Consider the following 22,272-nt stretch of genomic DNA (forward strand, 5'->3'; position numbering starts at 1 on the left):
TCGCCGGGGTGGGACCCGGGCCCCTCCTGCGTCCGCTCGGCCAGCTGCAAAGAGTTAAGAGCGGCTCCCGGGACGCCTCTGGCTGCTCCTAGTCCCTCGTCCCCGCTCGCCGCTCCTGATTGGCCGAGCTCCTGTCAGTAGTAAAAAAGTATCAGATAGCAAACGTGGGACCTTCATAAAGGCGTGGTGTGATACTCCTCGATCGCCCGCGGCCTATGACATCAGCCGAGAACGCCTGGGATGCCGCCGCTCGCGGCCAGACGCAGGAGGAGGAGGGTCCCGCCGCCTAGGAGTTAACAGCCCGCACAGCGAGGGGGAGCCACCAGCGCTCTGGGGACACTGGTTTCGGTCCCTGGCGGCCACTGTCCTCCTACCCAGGAGAGCTCCCGGAGAGCTGGATGAATTCTGGGTTGCTAGCTGCGCGCAGCTGGGCTCCTGGGAGCCGGTTCCTGGTGGAAAACAGGGGGCGTCTGGCCACGGGACCAGCGGCTCGCTGAGACTCAACATGACCCTCCTGGGGGCTGAGCACTCTTTGCTGATTAGGAGCAAGTTCAGATCAGGTAGGGCTGAGGCATCCAGCGTTCCTTCCTAAACTTTCCTCTCCTGCACTTCTCAGCTCTACAGGGCTTTCCAGTACATGTCTCAGAGCCCGCGCGCGCGCGCGCGCGCGCGCACACGCGGCTGCTTCAACCTTGTCCCCTAAAAGCACATTGGGAAGTGAAAATGTTACTCGACCTTGGGGGCCTTTAATGTCTTCCGTTTTAAGTACTTGGAGTTGCTGAGTGTGGTTTTTGTTTGTGAAAAGGCCAGTCTTTTCCTTTTATTTATTTTATTTTTCTCTGTATCTGTGAATAGAAACTTTGGCAGGATATCCAAAAGGAACAAGTTTGAAAATGATCAAATGAGGGATCTTGAGTTTGTGGCTGCATAACATTAGTTAACATTGCTGAGAATATGAACCTGATGCTGTGTATCAGATTACAGGGATCACTTAAAACGTAGCTAATCCAAACAAATGTATTTCCCAAAAAAGTCACTGGGGGGAAGTAAAAATAGCCAATTTGGCGCACAACAAGCATTTCAAATGACATCACTGTAGAGGGGGAAAAAAGTCCAGTGCCACAAATATTTTTTCCCAAACCATCCGATATTTATAAATGGAGAGTTTTTTTCCCCCAAATATCTGTGTTAGTGGCGCATGGAGAAACTTCTCACAGGACGCTGAGTCAAGGTGAGTGGGAGAGGTGGGGACTCTAAGTGCTGCTCACAAGGGTTGGTCCAGGCGCCCAGGGAAGGTATGAGTGTGGAATCAGGCACAGACACTTGCCTTCCTAAATTCTTCTCCATAACTCTGTGTAGAATATTGGTTTTGTAAAAGCAGTAACAAGCCACTCAACAAATGGCAGAACTTTTACTTAGAAGATGAATTATTGTATGAGGACGCCGATGTGAACCTTCCGTGGAGCAGGTGTCGGAAGGATGCTGGCCTGGTTCGCTAAGTTTTCCTTAGCCCTCTAGATAGGACCACTCAGTGTATCACTTGGGATATATATGTGAGCAAGGAGAAGAATGGATGCTGGAAAAGCAGGGTTTTCTGTGGCTTCCTTGGAGATTCCTGGCTTTTAGGCATCTGTGGGGTCCACTGGAGATTTTCTTAGTTTCTGTGCTGTTGAAACGAGATGAAAACTCAGGAGCTTGGCCAACCAAAATGCTCTGTGCCAGGCTTAATGGTATAAACTCATCTGCCAGCCATGGGGTTCAGCGGTGGTTGCATCCTTCCTTTCCTTCCTTCCTTCCCATGACAAGGTGAGGTGGTTGATGTGTTAATCCGCTAGAGACATTGGCACTGCTTTGTAATTTGGTCAAAACCGCAAGGCAACACTGCCACCTTTCTGAAGAAAAGAGGATGCAGATTTGTTTTGGGAAAAGCTACATTCGTTTCAAATGCACCCTTGCCAGTTCCTGTGGGGGGCAGGGGAGGGGTCTCAAGGGTTTGGTGAGGTTCTGGAGAGAATTGCAAAAGCAGATTCCTCAGACTAACCCTTCCTTCCTAAAGTGCAGACCAGAGGGAAGGCGATGTTTGCACCGCTCCTAATGCCTGCCTCATGCCTGCCTCGGTAGGGGCCTGGCGTCTCCCGGGTACCCCCTGGAGCGCCTGAGAACTCCAATTGCGGCCTCGTTTTTTTCTTAAAGCTTGCACAGGCTTTTGAGTCCCAGGAAGGGTCGCTTTGGGAAACATGGTATCAAAGCAGACACGGGCATGCTTAATCCTCCACCTGTGATAAACAGGGTCGCTGGGGTCTGGACTCGGACGGAGTCGGTTGCACATCTGAGATGCAAGGGGTTGATAATCTGCAAGACAGAGGAGAAAAACGGGCAGAACGTAAAACTAAGTAAATGCCATGTTGAGGACGGTGACTATTCTCTCTGGACATAATGATGACTGTAGCTGCACCGCGCCCCCCCCCCCCCCCCCCCCAGAAGCCCGGCTGGCAGCACGCTTACAAAAGGGCCTGCCTCTGCCTGAGAGAACTTGGTTTACTTTGTGGCTAACAACGGATTAGGAAGGCTTCTTCTCTATTTTGATTTCTCTCCTTCTCCCTCTCTTTTCTTTTTCTCTTCTTTTCGTTCATGAGCTACTCAAAATGTAAACTCATAAAATTCTGACTGCCAATGTTTGCTTTGATAGTAGACCCTGATGTTACGTATTTCATTAAAATTAGTTCAAAAAAATAAATGAAACTAATCTGCTCTCTGATCGTAGAAGACTCCCCGTATTCTAGGGCTTGTTTTAAGTGAGCAGATAGCCGCTTTGACTCTGAAGTTGACACGTGTGGCAACAGCATCCAGCCGGCTTCCTGGAAGCGATATTCGATAGTCGAGTGACCTTGTTATTCAGCACAAAATCATGCCACCGGAGTAGGCAGCTGTGAGAGTCTCCATGTACGAACATGCTTAATGACATAAACTCATCTTATCTGAGAGGCACACAGTTTCGCCGTTGAGTGTGTGGGCCCAGAACCAAACTAGCTGGGATTTTTAGCGGGCACCTTTACTTACTAGCGACCTAGCCTTGAACCTTAGATAAACTACAGGATTCCCTCTGCCTCGGCTTGCCTCATTTGAATAATGAGGACGATAGGGTTGTTGTGATGATTAAATGTGATTATATAAGTAAACCACTAAGGAAAATGCCTGGCGCTTAGTAAACCTTCAAAAAATATTGTTCTAATATTAATGTTGTTCGGCTGCCGGATTCTATATTGGTCACTTTTTCTCTGAGTCTTGGTTATTTAGTCTGTAAATGTCAAGGTTGGACTAGATGATTTCTCAGATGCCTTAGTAACATTTTATGGTTCTCTGAAAACACAGAAAGATCGGGAACAGGCAAAATTGTGATTGGGCTGTGTAGCACCGGGTACTTATGGTAAGCAGGCCTGCAATAGATAGCATTAGTTTTAAACTCACTACATTTTTACTGTTTATAGTCTCACTCTTGTTTTGTCAATCAAGATACTGTAATCGGTATCACTGTCAACAATTTTCCTCAATGCCATGGTCCTCGTGTCAACAAAACACAAGGACTTATATGTATGTATGTACACACACACACACACACACACACACCATGCACAGAGATCAAAAGGAGAGGGAGAGGGCCAGTAATGGATTTTGCTTCTAAAGAACTACTGTTTCGCGTTCATTTCTTTCTCTTTTTCTCCTTCTCCCATTCAAACAGCTCACACAAAGGCAGACTTGGGTGCCTGCATGAGCATGCCTCTATCCCCCACAAACTTGGGGATGTCAAATTTAGCAAATAAAAATACAGGGGCCCAATTACACTTGAATTTCAATTAGACAACGATTATTTTAGCCACTGTGATATTGAGGGCATGCTTTTATCTGAAGTCCAAACTGAACGAGGCACTCTGTGTGTTCTCTGGGAACCCTACCTACAATCTCAGCCGTGTTTCACCAACACCCTCTGCTGCCCCGTCCAATATCCTATCAAGCCCTCGAGATTCCGGTGCCAAAAGACTCTCCAAATGGCAAACCTTGCGTTTTTGGCACCAAAGCAGACTGAAACTCGGAATGAGGAGCTGGTGCCATGAGCTTGAGCTCTGGGTCCTGGGGGTGCAGCAGCACATGGATTAGGGAGGAACATGAGAACTTCCCTTCGCTTTCTGAGAGGAGGAGGAGGAAGAGGAGGAGGAGGAGAGGGAAGAGGAGAGGGAGGAGGAGGAGCAGCCAGCAGACAGGCTGTTCAGGTTCAGGGGCTCCGGGACTTGGGGCCGCAGCTGAAGGAAGCCAAGGAGCATGCAGAGCAGGTGCTGGGGAGGCAGAGCGGCCTCAGCTCAGTGCTGCGCGGTGGAGCGCACCAGCTCCACAGGCTTCACCGGCCTGACCGGCCTGCAGAGTCCTCCGTTGCTGTTTGTCCTTCCAGGGAAAGCAAGGGACATCTCAGGACCCCACAGGCCATCCTCTCTGTGTTTCTCTGTCCTCCACCCTCCAGGTCACCTGGAAGGACTGCTTATTTCTGCTTTAAGCTGCATCCTTAACATCTCCGAGACGGAATGTTTTCTGTTAAAAACACAGAGGACGCTGCACTAAGCAGCTGGCCCCGAGGTTCTGACCCTATGGACGCTATTGAAGAAATTTCCACCATGATCTCAAGAGAAGTTCAGGCGCTGGCACTACCTGCATCGTGAATTCATTGTATGACCTGGGACAAATATTTTAACCTAGTGCCGTATTATGGAAAAGGCACTCTTCTGGGTTAATTATTTGTCTGAGGCTATAAAACTAACTATGTAAAGATATAGGTATAGATATGGGGGTATACATTTTTTTCTTTACCTCATTTAATTAACCTCTTTAGGCCTCATTTTTGTCATCTACAAAATAGAGGATTTGGGCTGTTCATCCCTGGAGTGGCTTCCTCTAATGTTTGGCATTTTTCCAAGTGAATGGCCCTAAGGATTTTTGTAAAGTTTTGTAGAGTGTAAGCTTTACAAACATATTACGGTGAGGTTTCTGCTATTGTATTCTCAGGGAAATTAACATAGATTTCTTAAATGAATGAATGAATAACTTATACCTACCATTTTCATAAATAACACGGTGGTATTCAAGAAAATCACTTCAGTTGTCTCACAGGTTCAGTCTTCTTTTCAAACTTTCACTGACAGCTTTTGGGGGTGAAGCCTACTGAAGCACAAATATCTTAACGCGTCCCCAATTCCATTTTGCTATTGAAATGAGCAGTAGAAATTATTCTAAAGTTTGGGAAAACTTGTTCCATCAAAATTTTTCAGGAATTTCTACTGGATGTAATCAGAATAGGAGGAAACTAAGGGCAAATTGTCACCATGGGCTTCTGCACAACGTGTTCATAGCTGAACTTCCCCTTTGCTGACAACCACTAATCCCCTTCTCAGCAATTGCATTTGTTTCCTATTTGTTCTGTAGTAAATTACTACAAACTTGGCGGTTTGGAGCAGCACAGCTGTGTTATGTCACAGGTATGGAGGTCGAGTCTGAAAAGGGCCTCGCTGGCCCAGGTGTGGGCAGGGCTGTGTTCCTTCAGGTCTCTAAGGAGAATCTGCTTCCTGGTCTTTCTAGACTGCAGAGGCTGCCGTGTCCTTTGGCTCATGGCACCTTCCTTGTCTTCTAAATGGCTCTCTGACTTGACTCTTCTGCTCTGACTCCACTGGGCTCATCAAGGGCCATCTCCTGTTTTAAGGTCAGCTGATCAGCGACCCAAAACCCATCTGCAGCACTGATCCCCTACGCCACGGGTCTTCATCAGCACCGGCTGCTCTAACAAAATCCCTTGGCCCGGTGGCAAAACAACAGAAGTGTGTTTCCTTGCAGTTCCGGAGGCTGGAAGTCCAAGCCCTGGGTGGCAGCAGGCTCACTTCTGGTGAAAGCCCTCTGCCTGCTTGCAGGCCTCCTTCTTGCTGTGTCCTCACATGGCATAGAGAGAGAGCAAGAGAAGGGAATACTCTCTTCTCATAAGAAGACTAATCACATCACAGGCCCGCCCCCCCTCAGGACCTCATATAAACTAATCACCTCCCAGAGGCCCATCTCCAAATAGAGTGGGGTTAGGGCTTCAGCAGGAATGGGGGGGCAGGGGGTACAATGCAGCCCATAGGACCACAGAAGGTGACATATTCATGGGTCGCAGGGATTAAGACATGGGTATCTTTGCTGTGTGTGTGTGTGTGTGTGTGTGTGTGTGTGTGTGTGTGGCAGGCGGGGGGAGGGGGAGACATTATTCTACCTATGACAGCAACTTCCAACATGGCATTCCCAACTTCCACACCTCCACACGGCTCTGTCCTGCAGACTTCGTTCTGCAGAGCTTTTCTCACACTGTGATTAGCCGTAGTCCCAGTGTTTCCTCCAGGGCCATCCGTAGACTAATTCCACCACGTCAACAGTTGTTTAGCAGGAAAGGTTTTAAAAGAGAGAGGCAGACTACACAAAATATTAAATTGTATTTTTTAACTTCAGAATTTCTTCAAAGCTTTCCTAGTTCTAATATGTACTATGAACTCCTAAAAGGCAGTGACTGCCCAGCGTGCTGTGTTTCACTCCCATGGCAGCTCCTCGGGCAGCTTTGGCTGGACAACCTCATTGTGGGAAATTCTGCTCCAAGCAGAGAAGCCCTCCGTTCCCAACAGTGATTTATTCCAAGAGGTTAATCTCTAGATGAATGCTGCTGGCAAGCTCTCCCCCTCACCCAGGTGAGAACTCGATGGTTTTCCTTCCTGGCTGCTTGTTTGTAACTGGCTCACCCCTCACTCCTCCACAGTATTTATTGGCGTCAGGACCAATACCCCGCGCTACGAATATCCATCAGAGGAGCCTACTCCCCGTTCCCAAGGAGCTCACAGGCAACCTGAAAATGCTGTGTGAGAGTGATATAGTCATTCATTCATTCATTCATTTATTCAACACATTTCTCTCGTGGCTCCCTTGTAGTGGAGACTGTGCTTGGAGCTGAGGGTACAACTGGGGAGCAGATAATACACGTTCCTTGTCCTCACCTGGAATATCAGAGCTGACTCTAGGACCCTGGGCATGCTTCCTGCAAACTGCCTTCAGAGGCCCACACTGGAACACAGTGAGCTGAACCTTAAAAGATCAGTGTATTTTAGGTCTGAGATTTAAAATCTTTTTTAAAAGCCAAAGGAGCCTTCAGGGTCTGACTCAGGCCACCTCCTTGAGGTCACTACTGTCGCCTCAGGTCCGACAGGGTTGGATTTACTGCTATGCCAGGTGGCCTTCCCTCACCACCTTCATTACTCTGCCCGAGCCCCGACCTCCCCCCGAGCTTTCCCTGTCTTGTTTTTACCTGTAGCTCTTGTCATTACTGGGCACACTAGACATTTTACTTGGTTATTTGTTATTTGTCCCTGAGGGTGGGAATTTTGCTTTGTTCGTTGGTTTTTACTTTATTTCCCAGCACCCAGACAGTGATTGGCAGAGAGAAGGCACCATTTAATATGTGTTGAATTAATACATTTTATTCTGTGCCCATAGAATATTCATAAACAATAAAAATAAACAACATAACACTTCTATACATGTTTAGGCCTTAAAACTATAACAAAAAAGGGATGAGTGGATATAAATGCAAAATCCAGAAGAGTAGTTACCAGTAGAGTGGGAGGGGCAGATGAGAGACTGGTGTGCCCGAGGCGAGAAGAGGGGTCTTGGTGGCGCTCGTGGCCAGGAAGTGGCTCCCTGCATGCTTAGTCTTAGGCAAATCAATTACGCAGTGTTCATTGTGGGCCAGTGACAACACTGCTACAGTGCAGGGTGGACCAGGAATTCTGATTAATCGAATGTTGTGTACCCGGGGCACATTACAAGTGTCTTAAGACCAGAAAGTGTGGCACTCGCCTTTTATCTGCTGCAGTGCATGACACACAGGCACTGCAGCAGGTTTTGTCAAGTTGGTTAAAGCAAACGGAATGGATTCCAGCCTGATGGGGTTACACTGGGAATAACAGAAGTGCATGGCAGAAGCAGGAATGCTCCAGCCCAGGGCTAGAGTTTTACATAAGAAAGCCAAGCTGAGCGGGAGGGAGCTGCTGGAGCCTCAAGTGCACATTCATCTCCCTTCTTCCCACCCTCTTGGCTAGAGCTCCCCGGTGCCCCCAGCAGATGGGGACCAGCCCTTTACCGTGCATCTCTGTCCAGCTCAGGACGATGGAGCCCACAAGTGTATTGGACAGGCACCTGGCTCCTCAGTCTCATCCTTCACCTCCCGTAGACAGACCAACAGTGAGACCTCAGCACACCCACTCTGACTCCACGACCTTGGGGAGGCCAACTCCGCTCACCGGGCCTGTGTTGCCATACTGACTACGTGGTCCATGCTGCTGAGGGGAAGACCTTCATGGAATTCCTGGGGGGTTTGTTTTATGGAAAAGGAGTCCCGTTCCCTTTGGGGAAAGGGATTATTTCACCAGTGGCTTGTGAATTGTGCAAGAGAGAAGCACGGAGGAGTTAAAAGGTTTGGATGGACATAAATAGAATGTTAAAAACAACAAAAACCATTAGCCAAGTAATGGTTTTGCAGCCTTAGAATTTTAGTGCTTCCACTTTCAGCTTTATTAAGCTGGTCGTGATTGCTTATTTTTTTAAGTCGGTAATTTGCACTAATTTCTATTTTGAGGTCATCCAGAATAGCTAGTAAGTCAGCATTCCTTAACCAGACTTCGATCATTATTCTTAGATAAAGTACCAGGTTATCCAAATTCTCTTGAAATAAAATGTATTGTTTATTCTCTGAAATTGAGAATAAATAAGGGTCATTCCTGACTTTTATTGTCTCAGGGCCCAGCAAGGTGCCCTCCAAACCACTAAGAAAACAAACTTCTTTTCTCCTGTGGGTTGAGGGGAGATAAGCTCTCCCATTCCTTACAGAGACCATTGGAGTGCTTCTCTCATCATCTCAGTCACTCCAGTTGATGTTGGCCGCAGTCAGGCTCCTTAGATCATTAGGAAAACAATAGATTCTAGCAATAGAAACAGTGAATGAAGCCACTGTACAACTGTAAAATGTATTTATTGGGTTCCCTCATGTATGGCACTTAGCCATCACTTGGTATATGTGGCAATGTGAGTGAATACACAACCTCTCAAATACTTAGTATGTCTTGCTTAGCACCTCTGGTCTGGCACCCCAGTTTGAACTACTATGGAAGCCAGCTCCCCTCCTCAGCGTCTCCTTCCGCTCAGCCTCTTATGTGGTACAAAAATATCATCAGGCTTTTTTCTCTGACAAGATAGTCAAGTAGCCCCAGGGTGAAATGACTGGAAAATACCCCATAAGCTGTTCTGACTTTCCTGTTTCCAGAAACACTCTTCCTTCAGGAAGTCATTCAACTTTGTTCTCCTCACCACTGGTCCAGCTGGTTTCTCAAGCTGAAGTCAAGTTCCTCCTGGAATTTTTGGTACTCAAGCTGCAGACAGGGCAGTATAAAGCTCCAAAACAGGCCAAATCCAGAAAATGCTACTCAACTTCACTAGAACAATAATAATCTCCTCAATGCTTTTAATATCTCTGCTATTTTGTAGAGATATTTGCCCAGATGCATAAAGATTTTTACAAAGTTATCTCCTAGTGTATGCATAAATTTACAATCAGCCTTTTTATCAGTCAGTATAAAATCCTAAGCAGTTTTTCCAGCTGCTACGTAGCAGCATAATTCTTGTTTTAAAAACTGTATTAAAAGTTCACCAAGTGTGTGTATCATAAATTACTAACCTGTATATAGTCTACTTGTATTGGAAAATTTAGCCCATTATAATTTTTATAAGAAACACTAACATGAAAATGTTTATGCACATGACCTTTGTCTTCCCTGGATTGTTTTTATCGGGTGCTCATTGTTTAGAGTAAACATCCAAGTGTGGGGATAATGAATGTGAGTCTTTATGATCCGTCGTGATAATAGTGTTTCTGGAGCACTTACAATGGACAAAGCTTAGCCATAATTCTGTTTCCATGGGCTGTGAGCACTTGTCCCAACAGTAGAACTTACTAATGAATATTTATGCTGTTTCCACCTTTAGTTTTTGCATTATAAACTACGATGCAATGAAAATCCTTGGATAGACAAGTGCTTATTTAGATCAGATGCTCTGAATTTCTTGGCTGTGGGTGAGGCTCATTTAAAATTCCATAGAGACTGTCAAATTGTATCCTGGAAGCCTTTACCCATGTGCTGGCCAACAGGATATTTACAAACACTTGGCCAATACTTGATGTTATCAATATTTTAAAATTTGATAATCTGATGTTTTTTTAAAAAACATGGTATCTTGCTCTTTTAATTTGCATTTTCTTGAATGTTAATGAGTTGAGTATATTTCATGGACTTATTATGTTTCCCCATTGAATTATATTTCTCTTAGGTTGTGTACTTTTAATCTTATCATTTATAGAACTCCTTTAAGTAACGTTGGCATTCTCATTTCAAGTATTTTCTTTCAATCTGTTTGTCTTTTAATTATTTTGATGATTTTTTCCCATATAACATTTTAAATTTTTTAAGTGACCAAATATGCCAATTTTTATTTCTACTCTGACCTTGGTGAAATACTTGGGAAGGTTTGCCCCACTCTAAGGTTATATAATTATCCTCTGATTTCTTCTCATATTTTATAGATTTCTTTAGCCCTTTAATCCATATGGAATTTATTTTAAGATATATTATAAAATCGCTAAATTCATTTATTTCCAAATGGATAGTAAATTTTCTCTACAAACTTTCATCATATATTTTATTGCTTATATGAAAAGGTACCATTATTATTAAAGGTTAATAATTAATTAGACATTAGATTCATACATACACACATAAATCTATAAATATGAATATACACACAATTCTGACCCACTTATAATATTTGTCTGCTTTACTCCTAATACTAATGACTAGATATTTATTTTACTTTTCAGCTTTATTGAGGTCTCATTAACAAATAAAGCTGCAGTATATTTAAAGCATACAGCATGATGAGTAGGCAGACAGTGTGAAAGGATTCCCCATCGTCAAGGTTATTAACACACCCATCACTTCACATGTTCACTTTTTTGGGGGGAGGACGACAACGCAAGTTCCAGTATCTTAGCAAATTTTAATTATGCGAAAAGGTGTTATCAACTATAGTATCCATGTTAGACATTAGATCCTCAGACCTTATTCATCCTATAATTGAAAGCTTGCACCCTTCATCAACCTCTCTCTATTTCCCCCACCCCCAGGCTTGGGCAGCCACTGTTCTACTCTCTGTTAATAGAAACAGGGTGGGGCAAAAGTAAGTTTACAGTTGTTTGAGTGGAAATAATACAGTAATTAATAAATTAGAATACAAGGATAACCTATGTTTCATGTACTCACAACTGTAAGCCTACTTTTGCCCACCCTGTATTTCTGAAATAGCTATGTTTAGTGTTAATTATACTTTTTAAAAATAATTTAAATGTTATTATAAAATATCATATTACTTTTAAATGAACAACTAACCTCTCATGATCATCTCTTAAGATTTGTTGCTCTTTCTTTTTTATCCCAGGCTGCATCTGAGTGATGAGTATAATGATTATCGTTATAGAATTTACACTGAATTCACTAAGTGATTTATACATATTATCACTTATTTTCTCCCTTTCAAAACAACTTTTGAGAAAGGAAATTTTACTCTCTTCATCCTGGAGAGAGGGGCTGTGGTCCAGCTCAGGTCTTTATGGGCTTCTAAGTGAGCCCCAGGCCTTGGCAGGGACACTTGCGAGGTTGCCAGTGGCTATAATGATCAGCACAGGCTCATGGCTGTTCTTGTTGCTCTACTGAGAGGCCCGAATCCCATAACCTTATCACTGAAAATACTGTTCTGTCCAAAAGTAAAGCCAAAGGGGAAAGCTCTCCCCAGAGGAAACAGAGTTTGGGGATCAGACAGCTAGTGGAACAGTCTGCTGAATTATCCTTTCTTTATTTTTAAATAAATTTTAAATTTTAAATTACAGTTGACCTACAATGTTACATGAGTATCAGGTGCACAACCCAGTGATTAGACATAAATGTAACTTGTGAAGTGATCACCCTTAACACCTATTACCCATCTAATAGCATATATAGTTATTATAATGTTATTGGCTATATTCCCTGTGCTTTTCTTTATATCTCCATGAATAGTCTATGACTACCAGTTTGTACTCTTAATCCTTTCACCCATCCCCCAAGTCTCCTCCCATCTGGCAACCATCAAAATGTTTCTGTATCTGTGAGACTGCGTCTGTCCTGCCTGTTTATTTATTTTGCTTTTTAGATTCCACATATAAGTGAAATCACATGGCATTTCTCTTGCTCTGTCTGACATACTTCACTCAGCACAATACCTCTGGGTCCATCCATGTTGTTGCAGATGGCAAGATTTCACTCCTCTTATGGCTGAGTCATATTCCATTGTATATGTGCAGTACTTCTTTATATTCACCTATTGATGTACACTTAGGTTGCTTCTATGGCTTGTTATTGTAAATAATGCTGCAGTGAACATAGGGATGTATATGTCTTTTCAATTTAATGTTTTGGGTTTCTTTGGATAAATACCCAGAAAAATTGCTGGGTCCTTCTTTGTCTTTCATTATAGCCTTTGTTTTAAAGTGTATTTTGCCTGGTAGAAATATTGCTACCCCAGCTTTGTTTGTTTGTTTCCATTTTCATGAAGTACCTTTCTCCATCCCTTTACTTGCAGTCTGTGTGTATCTTTCAATCTGAAGTGAGTATCTTGTAGACAGCATATGTAAGGATCTTGTTTTGTTATTCATTCAGCCACTGTATGTCTTTTGATTGAAGCATTTAATCCATTTGCATGTAAAGGATTATTGACATTTTATTGTTCATATTTTTCATCTTCTTTTCTTCTTCTTAAGGAAGACACTTTAACATTTCTTGCAATACTGGCTTGCTAGTGATGAATTCCTTTAGGTTATTTTTATCTGGGGATCTCTGTATCTGTCCTTTAACTCTAAATGATAGTTTTGCTGAGTAGAATATTTTGGTAGATTCTTGCTTTTCAAAACTTTGAATATTTCATGTCAATCCCTTCTAACCTGCAAAGTTTCTGTTGAGAAATCAGCTGAGTCTTATGGGAGCTCCCTTGTAGGTAACTAACTGCTTTTCCTTTGCTGCTTTTAAGACTCTCTCTTTGTCTTTAACCTTTGGCATTTTAATTATGATGTCTTGGTATGGGCCTCTTTGGGTTTATCTTGTTTGGGACTCTCTGCATTTCTTGGACTTGAATCTCTATTTTCTTCACCAGGTTAGGGAAGTTTTTTATTACTACTTTTTCACATAGGTTTTCAATTCCTTGCTGTCCTTCTTCTCCTTTTGGCACCCCCATAATGAGAATGATGTATGTTTAAAGTTGTCCCACAGCCTCCTTAAACTATTCTCATTGTTCTTTTTAGATACTTTTTTCTTTTTGTTGTTCTATTGGATGTTTTCTGTGCCCTTATCTTCCAAATCTCTGATATGATCCTCTGCTTCATCTACTCCACTATTGATTCCTTATAATGTATTCTTCATTTCAGTTATTGTATTCTTCATTTCTGACTAGTTCTCTTTTTTTTAAATATATTTTATTGATTTTTTACAGAGAGGAAGGGAGAGGGATAGAGAGTTAGAAACATCGATGAGCGAGAAACATCGATCAGCCACCTCCTGCACACCCCCTACTGGGGATGTGCCCACAACCAAGGTACATGCCCTTGACCAGAATCGAACCCGGGACCCTTTGGTCCGCAGGCTGACGCTCTATCCACTGAGCCAAACCAGTCAGGCTGACTGGTTCTTTTTTATGTTTTCTAGTTCCATTTTTGTGTTTCCTATTTCTTTGTTGAAATTCTCAGTAAGTTCATCTACTATTCCCCTAAGTTCATTGAGCATCCTTATAACCAAAGTTTTGAACTTTGCATCTGGTAAATTGCTTATCTCTATTTTGTTTAGTTCTTTTTCTGTAGTTTTGTTTTGTTCTTTAATTTGGGACATGTTTCTTTGTCTCTTCTCTTGGCTGCTTCCCTGTGTTTATTTCTCTCTATTAGGTAGCGCTGCTATATCTCCCAGGCTTAGTAGAGTGGCCAGATGTTGTAGGAATCCTCTTTGGCACAGCCTCCCTGTCATCCAATCTGGGTGCTCCAGGTATGCCCCTCCCCACCTGTGGGCTGTGTGTATCCTCTTGTTGTAGTTGAGCCTTGATTGCTGTTGGTACCTTAATGGAAGGAATTTTTCCCCAGGTCTATTGGCTGAAAGGACTGATTGATATCATTATGGAGGATCAGCTATGCACTGGGCAACCCCACAGACCAGAACTGGCTTCAGTGGAACGCTGGTGCCTGCTTGAGTGTGTCAGTTGTGAAGGTGATTGAGTGGGTACTTCAGTGTGGTCTAAAGCTGTCTACTGCATGAGGTGGCTCTGGGACCTTCTTAGAGGTACAGGCCCAGGTCAGCCACTGCCTGTGCCTGGTGCTACCTGGCATGAACTACAAAGCAGTCTGCAGATGGCTGCTACTTGTGCTGGGCTTGGAGGTACCCAGAAGAAGCCAAGCTTTGAACCAAGGCTGGCTGCCACTTGTACCAGGCCTGGAGCAATTTATCAAGAGGTATGGGACATGCTGAGGCCAAGTGCTGTTTGTTTGAGAGATTTTAGGAAAGTCTGCAGCATTAGCTAAGACAGGCCATTTGTATGAAAAGCCACTGGAAGTGGCTTGGATGGACCAGCAAGGTGGATGGGGTCAGATCTTCAGGAATTACCAAGATGAGGTGAACAGTGAAAGCCAGGTTGATGGAGACTCAGATTTGGCACCCGCCTGCCAACTCTGTCGGGGAGGGCTCTGCCAACACTTCTGTCTGTGAGAAATCTGTCCCTCCAACTCTCACCATGATGCCAAAAAATTCTATTCCTCCACTTATGTCCCTGGTGCCTTTAACACATTTTATTTTTATGGTACATTAAACTTTTCCCACCAAAATAAATAAGGCATATTGGTCACTTTGCTTTTATTTTCACACCAACTCTGAGATGGCAAAGCTGGTTATACAGATGAGGAAACTGAAGGTCAAGGACATTAAGAAATTTGTCCAAGGTCACCCAGTAGATTTAGAACCAGAATTCTGGTCTCTGGGCCCCCAGAACCAAATTTATTACATGTTCTTTCTGAGGGGTCTGTATTCACATAATCACAACTGGTGCAAAAATAGGTCTATGCCCAGCTTTGAAACCAGGGACCCTCTCACAAAACGGTCTCTCTGCTTAAAGCTCTCTTTGCATGTAGTAGCCATCTGCACTGACTTCAACACTGAAGGAACTGGATCAGAAGAAGAAGTGAAAATGCATCCAGTTCATACAATATTGGCTAGGAGAGGAGAACAGAATGAGGCCTGGATATTGCAAAGCAATCCTTGCTTAATGGAGCACCAGCCCCTGCATGGGGTTCTGGTCTTAACATGTGGATTAGAGCCTGATACCAGGACTGCCCCAGAAATAGACACTATTCTTAAGTATTATGTTTGATTGCTTCAAAGCCTGTAAAACACAGTACATCCAAGATTATCTTCTAACATTTTTAAAAAATTTCAATATATGTACATTAACTATTTTCCCAAAATTTAAAATACAGTAAAAGTATATTAATGAAAGGTATTATAGTATTTTCATATGTATATTCACATATATATTATATATCAATATGTTTATATATATATAATAGTAGTATATATTAACTAGAGGCCTGGTGCACAAAATTCATGCACGAGTGGGATCCCTAGGCCTGGCCAGTGATCAGGGCTGATCGGGGCTTTCCTTCTGGCTGCTGGCCGGGGCCTTACTGCCGGCTGCCAGCGGCCAGCCAGGGCCTGCCAGACAGGGGGAGGGACCAGGGGAAGTTGGCCAGCTGCAGGATGTTGACTGTGGGAGCACACTGACCACCAGGGGGCAGCTCTTGCATTGAGCATCTTACCCCTGGTGGTCAGCGCGCATCATAGAAATTGGTAGTTCTAGTTGTTCCAGGCATTCCAGCATTCTAAACGCTAGGCTTTTATATATATATAGATGGCAATACAATAGTAGAATATATAAGTGTGAGTGTATAATGTATCATAAATACACATATATATATGCCTACTGTATCTCTCTACATATATACCATCCTATATAATAAAAGGCTAATATGCAAATAGGCCGAACAATGGAACAATGGCCCACCAGGGCCATGCGCGAAACATAGCGGTGATGACCCCATTCGCACCCACTCCTGGTGCTGGTGCCAGAGCCACTGCTCGCACCCATGCCAGCACCAGCCCGCTCGCACCCACAGCTGGTGCCAGAGCTGCCGCTTGCACTTCCTGCTGGTGCCAGATCGCTCAGCGCCATCCATGGGTGTGAGCAGCGGCTGCTGGCCCTGATTGCCCCTGAGGGCTTCTCCACTTCCCCCTGCCCCTGATGGGCGATTGGGACAGCACTTGTACCCACTGCTGGCGCTGGCCCCAATCACTCAGCGGGGGCAGGAGCAGGGCTGCCAGCAGACAGGGAACTGAGGGTCGCGGTGGGAGGGGCCAGGCGGGGGTGTAGAGGATGGGCCGAGACCCTCCCCTGTGCCTACCACAGCCTCGAGGTCCACAGTTCCTTTCAAGATGCACGAATTGGTGCATTGGGCCCCTGGTATATCATAAGAAGGTTCAAAGAAAATTGTTCTTTGTAGTCTTATATATACTACAAAAAATTGAAGGAAGAACTTAAAATGTTTGAGAAAAGGAGAATGAATACATTGGAAATGGAATATAACATGCATGTTAAATGGTACTTTCAAAGAACATCTATTGAGGTGGAAATAGGTGTACAATGCAAAAAGAAGTCTTCAGAATTGCATAGATAATACAATCCAAATTCTTGAGAAATTGAAGAGTACATATTTTTATATATATGTAGATCTTTGTGAGTTGGAAGAAAGATGGCAAAGTATTAGCAGGGGTTGGTCATTTCTACAGACTTGAATTACCATTAATTTCACTTTCTATCCTGAAACTTTTGCCCATTTTGCAAATTTTGTATAATGAACATACATTTGCTTTATAATCAGAAGAGGCAATATGCACTCTAAATGCTAGCATGGAACACCACAGGCTCAACTTAGAATCTCAAAAGAACTTCATCTACATTCAAGGACTGCAACAATATGGAAAGAAAAATTTCCTCTTAATATGGGAATAATACTTTTTCCTTGCCCTCATAGAAGTTACCCTTTGTTCCAAGTTCTACTTCCCCTTTGTTTCGAATTCTCATCCAGTTATTCACTGAGTACCTACATTAACTTCATTAATATTAGTATAGCAATTTATCACTGCTAGAGGAGTCTTAGTTTGATCTCTGCAATTACCCACTTGGGTACCAGTATAATGGTGCCTTATAATGATACCTTTTTTACAAGGATAAAAAACTGAGCTTCAGAAAGGGCTGAAATTAACCAGACAGACACACACACACACACACACACACACACACACACACAGGCAGAGCAGGACTAGAACCTAGATCTCCTGGCCCCTGATCCGCTGACCTCTCTCAGTGAGCAGCTGGACACGAGGAGGCATAAATCAGTCCCTTTCCTCAAGGACCGCCCCCCGCAATAGCTTTCAAGGAAAGCAGGTCAGATGGTAGGTTCCTTCCCCGAAGGCCCCTCCCGCCATCGCTGGGCGAGCGCTGTCTTCTTAATTCACTTGTGGCTCCTCGCCACGGAACAATAAACAAGCGGGGAAGCCTCGGAGAGGAATCTCAATGCCCAAATGGAGCGATTTGTCTTCTGAGATTAGTGTTTGAAACTGTTTATGTCAGTTGCCGAGTTTCTGTTCTGTACTCCAGGGACCTGTTTGAGATGGAAGAAAAAATCTCTGCAGCTGAACAGCTACCCTCCTGGGGCGGTTCTGATGACAAGGTGGCCGCCTGCCGCCTGTCCCCCTGCCCCCCACACAGGCAGCCTTGGGAGGGGCGCCACTGCCCCCAGCATCCTGAGAATTATGTGTGGCTGGGCGCACTCTAAGCTCATGAAATTAATTGAATCCTCACAACAGTCCTGAAGGCTGGTACTGTTGCCCCGGCCCTCCTAGATGGAGAAACCGAAGCATCCAGTGGTGAAGAGAATTTCACGATTAATCAACAGCAAAGTTGGGGCTTGAACTCATGAACCTCTGGCTTGAGAACCCATGTTCTCAACCATCACCCTATCCTGCTTCTCGTGGGCACCTGGGTTGGTGGGAGCTGGCTGGAGCCCTCTGACTCACCTCCTATCCTGTCCTCTCGGAGAGCACAGACATCAGTCTTGATTCTACCCGTGGTGACCTGGTAAGCCCCGAGGCATTTCCACTTGAGGTCCGTGTGCCTCTTCCTAGTGTCTTGAGATCCTGTAATAGAAAAGCCTTCAGCTCACAAACCTGGAAGCGCTGTGAGTGAGAGAGAATTCCTTTTGAGGCATGAATTAGTCTTCTTCAAATGTTTTGACAAACTGAGAGTGTGGTGCTTAGGGAAAGAATAGCTTCACAGTGTTTGTGTGAACAGACATCTTTTTAAAACAACTTCGGGCCGTGCACGAAGCTTTGTCATCGAAGTAACTGCCGCGCGGTCATTCTGAGCTAGGGCCTTTTGGATTGGAATACTCTGGACTTTACCCTCCAAATGCCCAGTGCTAGAAGCCGGCCTGAATGAATGCTTCTCAGTCTTCTTAAAGGAGGCTGAGTCGGAGCATCCCTTAGGATGAAGAAAGAACAGTGTGTGCCTGGGCCCTGCCCCTTCCGCGCCTGCCTGCTCATCTGTGAGGGCCTCTCCGGCTCCTCTGCCTGCAGACCACGAGCGATCCTTCTTTGTGAGCTGATCATCATCTGCGTTTCCTCTTCTCTGGTGTTCCCAGCAATAGATGGGTAGATAGTTGGGCCTGTCATTCTTGGTCACTGCAGCCATTTGGCCGTGGTCGGTGTAGAGGGCAGTGGCTGGCCGGGGAATGGTTATTATTGGTACCTGGACCCAGAGGCCAGGAGCAGCATGTTCTCGGGCACCATTGCTACACACAGAAAAACTCCTGGTCCTCAGCCTTGTTTGGGAAGCGTGGCCAGGACTGGGGCAGAAACAGTGTAGACGCCGAGGCCTATGGGCCACCTTCCCAGCTTTGTATCCGCGGTGGCCTAGCTCCTCTTTCCCAGGTGGTTTGATGCCTGTGGACCCCAAGGACAAACACGTCAGACCTATGAGTGACTCAGGCTACTCCTATGCAGGGTGGCTTTCTCCCGGAGTCAGGTAATGCCAGGCAGATAAAGAATTTTGTGGGCCGGCCACCCTTTGGGCAAGAAGAGGAGAGTTATGGCTATAAATTCATGTCCCACGGATCGGCTTTCAATTCTGGGAAGGATCTAAAACCTCCAATCATGGTCCTGCCTTTTACTTTCCAGATCATCCACTGGCCAATCGCTTCTTAACGGCCTGTCGCTGACAGGGTCTTTGAGGCAATACTGTCAAGGTCAGGGTTTGTAGGTGAAGGTCAATCCAGCTAAACCCAGGGTAGGATTCAATGAAAAGCAATTCAAGGACTAAATGATGTGCAGATACTACTGCCCTTTCTGAGGAAGAGCTTTCTGCTGGCTGACACACCATTGTGATCAGAACTAGTGGCTTCCCTGGCACGCGACAGAGAGGAGGCCACACAAACAGCCATCCACAATGCTTACCATGACGTGCTTAACACGGTCCCTGGGTATGCCCATGTCTTTCTCTGGTGTGTATGTTTCGGCCATCCAGACTCGAAGTCCACACACCTAGGAGTCTTCGGCAGAACAGGATTTAAGCGTAGATCTCAGGGCTTTGCTTCCTTGGCTAATAGCGTTCCACCTCCACTGGATGCCCCTCCACAACGCCCATCAGTAGGGAGCCTGTGTGTTTGCAAGTAACAGAGAATCAAATAATAGAAATCTTGAACAAGCATAAGTGAAAAAGAGCACTTACTGTAAAGACACCAGGTGTGTCATGCAGCTCAGTGACAGGAATGTGGTTGGGGCCTGGAGGAAAACAAGCTGGAATTGGGGACTTGACCACTCTCCCTGGCTCTCATCCGTGCTCCATTCCATTCTCTCTCTCTCTCTCTCTCTCTCTCTCTCTCTCTCTCTCTCTCTCTCTCTCTCTCTCATTTATTATCAACACCTAGTGATTTTCCTCGCTTGTTTCTCATATCTTCCCTCTCCTCTTTATTCCCACTATGTCCAAGTGGACTTTCTTGTCTTATCCATGATCATGATAAGAGTCTTCAAACCAGTAGGTCATCCCCATTCATGTTAGCACATGAAGAATTCATCCTAAAATCTCAGTGTTACCATATTACTCTGCTGCTCAAACATGCTCCAACTGCCCTCTTTCAAGGCCAAAACACTTCAGCGTGGCATTCAAGGCCTTTTCTCATTGAATCCCCACCTTCTTTCCCAGTATTAACTCTTACCACTCCACAATAGAATCCCTTTCTTTGACCAAGACAATATTCTGGGGGACCTTACATATTTTGTGGGGCCCAATGTAAAATGCCAATGCAGGCTGCTTGTTCAGAAATGATTAAAATTTCAGATGGTGACAGGACAGGGTTCAACCACGCATGGGACAGATGGTGTTTATGCATCTTCAGGTTTTTATGCATGTTCTTTCTTTGGTCAAGAATGCCCTTTATCTACCATAGGATTCTCACTTGAAAGTTTAAAGACACAGCTCTTCTACTTGATTAAAGGTCCAGTTCTTAATTTGATTTAAAGGTCCAGTTCTCCTTCTACGTATCTGCATTCTTTCATCACGGATTGCTAACATTTTTATCTAACTCAAATGTGTATGTGTTCTCTTCCCCCACTGGATTAGTCATACCCTAAATTACTCAGTATCAGCCTCACAATCTAGAGTTGCCTCAGCAAGCAGTGAGGAACTGCTAGATGCTTTCTGAGAGGCTGACCTGGTCAAAAAATGCATGATCCTGACTGGCCTGGTGACCATGAACATTCTAAAGATTTCTGAGTCATTCACTAAAGTAGTAGCGAGTCTAGTTCACATTTTCTTCTAGGGGGTCATTTTTGGACCCTACATTTCATAACTGACTTTTAGAACCCTTGGTGGGCTCCTGCTTTGCAATCTTGTAGCCTTTTCCTGTAGCATTTTGAACATAATAATAAGTATTTCAAGAAATATTGCAATCTCTTGGGGAAAACTCTAGAGATTCAGAAAAATCTCGGAGGCCTGAGTTTGAGATGTACAAAGAAAGCCCTTGGTTAAAAACGCAGCCAAGTGTCACGGAATGTTAGCACTCCAAGGAGCTCCAAGATCATCAGTTCATCTTCCTTGTTTTATGAAGGAGGAAACTGAAGCCTGAAAGGGTGAAATGTCTGGACCAAGATCACAGAGCTATTTAGTGAGAGGAGCGAGCAAGGCCAGGTCTCCCGACCTTGTATAGGCATCTAAGGATTTTGCCTATGTGCAAAGCAGAAATTGAATACAGATGCGGGTTACTTTTAAATACAATTCACTTTGACTTTCAATGACATTCTGAACTTTAGCGTCTGATCATCCAACATTTTAAAAATTATTAAAATTTTACATGTAGACATAGAGCTTAGTGTATAGGCAGAACATGGAAAAAGTATAAAGCAATGAGAGTACAAGCAGCATTATGGGTCTGATGGAATGACTGCTCTTGTAGTTACCAAGGGTACTGGTTGCTAGGCAGAGTACAGAAGATTCCATAGTAGCCGAGAGTCCATTGAAAGAAGTGCTGCAGCAGTAGTGAAAGCCCACCACCATCTGCTGTTAAAGGGCTGATTCCTCTGCTGGAATTGGAAACTTTGCTGCATTCTTACAGCTTCGCACTCCCACAAGGAATGCTCAAAGGATCAGGATGAGTTGGGAAAACGGGGCCACATTAGTGCAATGGCACTGTAATCCACGCCCAGCCCTTGCTCCTGGGTAAAATCACCCCGTCTGTTCCTACACAGTATCTTTTAGGAAGTTTGAGATTTTTTCACATTTAAAGCATAAAAGTAATATACTTAAGTTGGAAGGGATTTAGGGCCCACCCAACCTAATGATTTTCAAACACTGCTTTGACATTTTATAAGAGGTTCTGCTTTTATCACTCACCCCTTTGCTATTGCTTTTTCCTTCCATGTAAAGTTTCAGTTAAAA

General features: G+C 44.4%; 1 protein-coding gene across 1 annotated transcript in view; it reads left to right on the top strand.

Annotated features, from left to right (window-relative positions):
- Positions 1 to 228: 228 nt before the first annotated feature.
- Positions 229 to 22,272, top strand: part of MYOCD (myocardin) — an 82,433-nt gene continuing 60,389 nt past the window's right edge. Inside the window, exon 1 of the mRNA XM_036342133.1 lies at positions 229 to 560. Within this exon, the coding sequence (XP_036198026.1) occupies positions 506 to 560 (55 nt within the window). The 5' untranslated portion in view covers positions 229 to 505. The remainder of the gene's footprint in view (positions 561 to 22,272) is intronic.

The sequence above is a fragment of the Myotis myotis genome, unplaced genomic scaffold (genome assembly GCF_014108235.1).
Source record: "Myotis myotis isolate mMyoMyo1 unplaced genomic scaffold, mMyoMyo1.p scaffold_m19_p_17, whole genome shotgun sequence".
Classification (NCBI taxonomy): domain Eukaryota; kingdom Metazoa; phylum Chordata; class Mammalia; order Chiroptera; family Vespertilionidae; genus Myotis; species Myotis myotis.